General features: G+C 43.1%; 1 protein-coding gene and 1 long non-coding RNA gene across 2 annotated transcripts in view; one reads left to right on the plus strand and one right to left on the minus strand.

The window, feature by feature from the left end:
- Window positions 1–6,150, plus strand: part of carmil1 (capping protein regulator and myosin 1 linker 1) — a 66,170-nt gene that overhangs the window by 1,747 nt on the left and 58,273 nt on the right. The window contains 1 exon segment of the mRNA XM_032521180.1: window positions 3,791–3,888. Coding sequence (XP_032377071.1) covers window positions 3,791–3,888 — 98 coding nt within the window.
- On the minus strand, window positions 5,100–5,894 carry LOC116692698 (uncharacterized). Its single transcript, XR_004332755.1, has 3 exons — window positions 5,841–5,894; window positions 5,556–5,678; window positions 5,100–5,187 (listed from the first exon to the last, which is right to left on the minus strand). It is a non-coding gene; the product is annotated as an uncharacterized LOC116692698 (long non-coding RNA).

Consider the following 6,150-nt stretch of genomic DNA (forward strand, 5'->3'; position numbering starts at 1 on the left):
CATGGTTAACGGGAAGACAACACGAGGGTTAAGTTAACCGTGGCCCTCATACCGCCAGGATTTAGAAATCTCCCTGTTAACTAAGTGGCTCCAAACATTAATCAGTTAATGGATCAGTTGTCAACTAGTTTTAATTTTTAAATAACTTGAACGTATATATGTTTTGATTTCGGTGTTTGACCTACATTGACCTTTGATATTTCTGGACTGAAGCCCAATGTCTTGACATTTGAGTATTTAAACGGACCAAATAGAGCAAATAACAAGGTAACGGCGACGAGTTAGCATACCTGTGTGGAACTGCTGTGTTCACATAGACTGCTCTCTGTCTGTCTGTGTGTCTTTGTCTGTCTGTGTGTCTCTGTGTCTGTGTCTCTCCTTCTCTCTCTCTCTCTGTCTCCTGGACATTAGAAATTAAAGCTAACCCAGTACCGGGTGGTGAGGCTGACTCACAGCCCCGTGCTCTGTGTTACGGCGTCTGCAGCCCTGTCTCACCCTGTCTGTCTCACCCTGTCTGTCTCGCTGGACACCGATGAATGGCGCTTTCTGTTGCCGGCTCCAGCTGTTGGGGCAGACTGCTCTGACGCTGCTCGTCATCAGAAACTAAAAGAAAGAAATATGGTATTGAGGATTTGTCCTTCATGTGCACAGAGACACAGCTGGCAATGGAGAGTGTCGATGGTCAGAGAGGACAAGGATGGGGGGTGATGAGGGGGCGGGGGGGGGGTGTCCTTTAAATCTGTCCTTTGGCAGAGTGGTGAATTACTGAAAATAGAAAATATTCACATTTAAGAAGCGGGAATCAGAGATTTTCTACTTACTAATTTAATTTAATTTAATAGTTGACGACTAATAGATTAATATTAATAACTAATAGATTAATCCAGTTTGAATGAGTTAACCCTCGTGTTGTCTTCCCGTTCACCTGCAACTTTCTGGGTTCAAATTTCAACAATTTGTTCTTTTTCTACACTTTTCTCAAGGTTTTTGTCTTATTTTTTTCCAAATTTTTAGTGACTTTTTGACGTTTTTTTTATTATGTTTTTCGCTTTTTACAATGTTTTTGATGTTTTTTTGTCACTTTTTCCGTTTTTTCCGGTCACTTTTTCAGCGTTTAAAAAAAACAATGTTTTTGCAGTTTTTTTTTCAAACATTTGTCACTTTTTTCAACGTTCTTTTCTGATAAAGAAAGTTTTTGTAAACCGGTCACATTTGACCCGAGGACAACACAAGGGTTAAACGCGTCTCAAAGGGAAGGTTTCCTACTCCGTTACAGCAGCAGCTCGTCGTCGCAGGACGGACACTTGTTAAATGAGAAAGCTGTCGTTCAAATCCACATTTTGTAATTTGAGTATTTTACTCGGTTAAAGTAAAAGGAAAAGATGAGTGCAGGACTGTGAAGCCGCTGAAGTGTCGGAGCAGCGACCAAACGTTCATACGAGACGCGTTGTCCAGTCCAGTAGTCAGTCGTCTGGGAACTCCTTGTTTTGATTTTCCAAAGCGAGTTGGACGCGGGGAGAAGGCCATGTGTTACTGATCAGCCTGCACGCTGCTTCCTGCTCCGGTGTTTTCATCCTCCACATGACCTCATCATGTGTCTGGGCAGCGAGGAGGACGGCATGATGTCATGGGGGGGGGGCCTCTCGTCCTCATTAACAGTCTGTCTTCGCCATAGCACACACACTCTCACACTTCACTTTACCCAGGGTCCCCACGGGGCCTTAAAGGTCATCAAAATGTATTCTATAAAATGAATTTAATATTCCAAAACGAAGGCCTTAACCCTTGTGTCGACCATGCAGCTTTTGGTTGTTCCGGGTGAGAATTTAACATAAAAACTTTTTAGGTCGTCTTTTTCAACAATTTTTTTGTCAACTTGATCACTTTTTTTCAATGTTTTTGTCACTTTTTCCAATGTTTTTGTCCTTTTTTTGTGCTTTTTTTTGGTTTTCTTGTGTTTTTCCCACACAATTTGACACGACAGGACAACAACAGGGTTAAGAAAGTCTTAAATTTAGTTCATAAAGTTCCTCACTCCTTCATTTTTTCTCAAGCATGCATTGTTTTCCAAATTGAAACACTTGGTAAATAATTCTTTTCATAACCTGAAATCCTTTCTGAATTCCATAACATCCTATATACTTCTGCCAGTATGGCCATGGAGTTGGTGTTAAATTTAATTCTAAAAAGGTCTTGGAAAAAGTCTTAAATGGAACTTGTGGAAACCCGGTGGTACCTTGTACCTATCGTACCTTTCCTTCATCTCACTGCCTTCTTGTTTTCCTGTCTCTTCCTCTTCCTCCTCTCCCTCTCATGCTCTGTTACTTAATCATACTTCTCCACCCTCCCCCTCTCTCTCCATCTGTCCCTGAGTTTTCCCACCCCTTCCAAGGCTTCACCACACATCCACCAGACCTTTTTGCTCAGAGCAAAGACAGCCCAATGACTGCGGGAAGATTCAAATTTTGAGCAGAAACTCGTAATGCGTAAGGTTTACAGTGGCTTACACACAAGTTTACACACCCAGGCCAAAGCTGATTAAAAAGAGGAATAAAAAAACATCATTTGGAAATTGATCTATTACCTTAATTCAAAAAAATTAGGAAAATACAACCTTTTAAGGACACCAATTTTCTTGGAAGGACTAAATGTCTTTGCAAATCAAACATAATGTTTCTCCTTAAAATACAGGGGGCATAAGTATACAACCCCCTATGCTTAAAAACCGGGGCATAAGTATAACCCCCCTCTGTTAAAATACAGGGGGCATATACACCCCCCCTTGTTAAATACAGGGGCATAAGTATACACCCCCCTGTTAAATACAGGGGCATAAAGTATACACCCCCTATGTTAAATACAGGGGCATAAGTAACACCCCCTATGTTAAAATACAGGGGCATAAGTATACACCCCCTATGTTATAAATACAGGGGCATAGTATACACACCCCGATGTAAAATACAGGGGCTAAGTATAAACCCCTCCTTGTTAAAAATCAGGGGCATAGTATACCCCCCTAGTGTTAAAATACAGGGGGATAAGTATACAAACCTATGTTAAAATACAGGGGGCATAAATATACACCCCCTATGTTAAATTACAGGGGGCATAAATGTACACCCCCCTATGTTAAATTCCCATAGAAGCAGGCAGATTTTTTATTATTAAAGGCCAGTTATTTCATGGATCAGGATACTATGCATGCTGATAAAGTTCCCTAAACTTACCTTTTAGACACAGATATGGTGATGGGAAAGGTCCAAAATGTTGTGAAAAAGAGACGCAAAACAACCCCAAAGAAACACTTGACACTTGACTGATAATTTATGGTAAATGTCTTTTTATTATTATTATTATTTCATTTATTATTGTTATCTTTATGCTGTCTTTTTCTCTCTATACTGTAGTTTTCTTGCTGAAAACTGCTGCCGGAAATGTCAATTTCCTTGCAGGAGTCATCCCACAAGGATTAATAAAGTGAAGTCTAATTCTCTTAAGTCAAGTCTAGTCTAAGACTAAGTCTAAATGACCAAAACGAGACACAACACGACTAGAAAGAGACGCAAAAAACCACAAAGAGACACACAATATAAATAGTGAAATTGCGTTTTTTTTTAATTGAAAAACTTGACACTTTCTTGAGGAAAGACACCTAAAGCCTAAAGTCTTCCACAGAGCCAGGGGACACCCTGCATTGTGTAATATCTTGCAGTGTGAGCCATCCAGCTGTTGTGTTGTGGCGTTGTGTAACCTTGTTCCCGACCCCCCCCCCCCCTGTGTGTTGTAGAGAGTGTGCGCGAGGCGGTGGGTCCACGGGTGAAGCTGACCCTGAGGCGCAAAGTCCAGCTGGAAGGCAAAGGGGACAAGGTGGAGAACCGGGTGCTGGTAAGTGTTCAGTTGTCTTCTAAATACGGCAAATACAGTACATAATACGTACATATAATACAGTACATAATACGTACATATAATACAGTACATAATACGTACATATAATACGGTGGGAATGTGATCCATGTGGACTCAAGTGAATCCATTTCAGTTGGAGTGGGCGTTGGCATTGTGAGTGTTAACTCCTCTTTAATAAATGTTGGTCAATACTGGACAAATAGAAGTGTTGTTCAGAGGATTGTGAGTCCCTGAAAACTGGCTGCCCAGATTTATTACATGAATGAATCATTTTATTGCTCCTTGAGATGGAAGAAATCCCAAAGGGCTGCGGTGGTGTGGGTGTGTTGCTACAGGTACAGGTGAGAAGATAGAATATTAATCCTTGTGTTTTTTTCCAAGGTCAAAACCAGAAATGAACAGTTTTCTGATGATTTTGACACTTTTTTGACCTATTTGAGATTTTTTTTTTTTAATCACTCTTTGGTGCTTTTTTAAAAAATGTTCTTCATTTTTGTAACACTACCATCAGTACCCTGAACACATCAATAACACCAATATATCACCACTAGATTTACACTATTTTCTTTTTCGAATTCAAGGTCAAGAAACCTCATTTATATGAAATTATATATATTTTTTGGTCTTTTTTTAAAGTTTTTTTTTGGGGGAAATAAAACAAAAAATTCAATAAAGTAGTGAACTGATCCTTCAGCGCGCGTGTGTAACAAGCATAGTGTGTGTGTAACAAGCATAGTGTGTGTGCCGTGTGCACGAGGCTAGGCGCATTTTACTAATTTGCTGATAAAATAACAATGACATGCTGCGTTATGGACTTTAGAGGTTTTTGTTGGTCAATGGCGAGATCACTTCCCGCTGCTTCAAGATAGCAATATGCCCAGAATGCACCTGAACACACCTCCCTGTAAGAACCACACACACAGAATGCACCTGAACACACCTCCCTGTAAGACCAGCATGCCCAGAATGCACCTGAACACACCTCCCTGTAAGACCAGCACACACAGAATGCACCTGAACACACCTCCCTGTAAATACCACCCACACAGATGCTCACCTAACACACCTCCTGAAATACCACACACACAGAATGCACCTGAACACACCTCCCTGAACCAAAAATGCCCTAACCTCCTGATCCACACCGCCCAGATCACCTGACACACCTCTGTGTAAACAAGCACGCCCATGATTGCACCTGAAACCCCTCCCTGTAAGACCCAGCACGCCCAAGAACACCTGAACCACCTCCCTGAAAGAACCACACACAGAATGCACCTTGACACACCTCCCTGAAGAACACACACACAGACTGCACCTGACACCCTCCCTTATAACCACAGCCCCAGAATGCCACTGAACCACCTCTGTGTAACAAGCACGTCCCAGAATGCACTCGAACACACCCCCTGGTAAAGACCAGTCACGCCCAGAATGCACCTGAACACACCTCCCCTGTAAGACCAGCACGCCAGAATGCACCTGAACATTACCTCCGTGTAAGCCGCAACGCCCAGAAATCACCTGAACACACCTCCCTGTAGACCAGCACCCCAAATGCACCTGAACACACCTCCCGTAAAACCAGCACGCCCAGAATGCACCTTCAACACACCTCCCTGTAAGACCACACGCCCAGAATGCACCTGAACACACCTCCCTGTAAGACCAGCACACCCAGAATGCACCTGAACACACCTCCCTATAAGACCAGCAAACGCCCCGAAGCCTGAACACCATCCCGTAAGACCAGCAAGCCCATAATGCACCTGAACCACACCTCCCTGTAGACCAGCCGCCCAAATGCCCTGACACCCCTCCCTGTAGACACACTGAGCCCCGAATGCAACCTTAAACACCTCCTAAAGAACAGCACGCCCAGAATGCACCTGAACACACCTCCCTTAAGACCAGCCACGCCCAGAAACCACCTGAACACACCTCCCTGTAAGACCAGCACCCCCAGAATGCACCTGAACACACCTTCATTGACGATTGCGATTGACGATTGCGTCTAGCTTTGCCGAGACGGTGTGGTATGACGCATGGCAGCCACAGCACATCTGGACCCGTTGATCCAGGGTTAGGTTAGACTCCTTATCAACCCACAGAAAGGCTACACGTGGTTGTTAAATATTTTGAATGACTGCGGCTACAGTAGCTGATTCTGAGAGGAGCGGCTGCTGTGAGTCACTGTCTGATGCTCAGTGTGTGTGTCTGTCTGTCTGTCTGTCTGTCTGT

This window comes from Etheostoma spectabile, chromosome 7 (assembly GCF_008692095.1).
Source record: "Etheostoma spectabile isolate EspeVRDwgs_2016 chromosome 7, UIUC_Espe_1.0, whole genome shotgun sequence".
In the NCBI taxonomy this organism is placed as follows: Eukaryota; Metazoa; Chordata; class Actinopteri; order Perciformes; family Percidae; genus Etheostoma; species Etheostoma spectabile.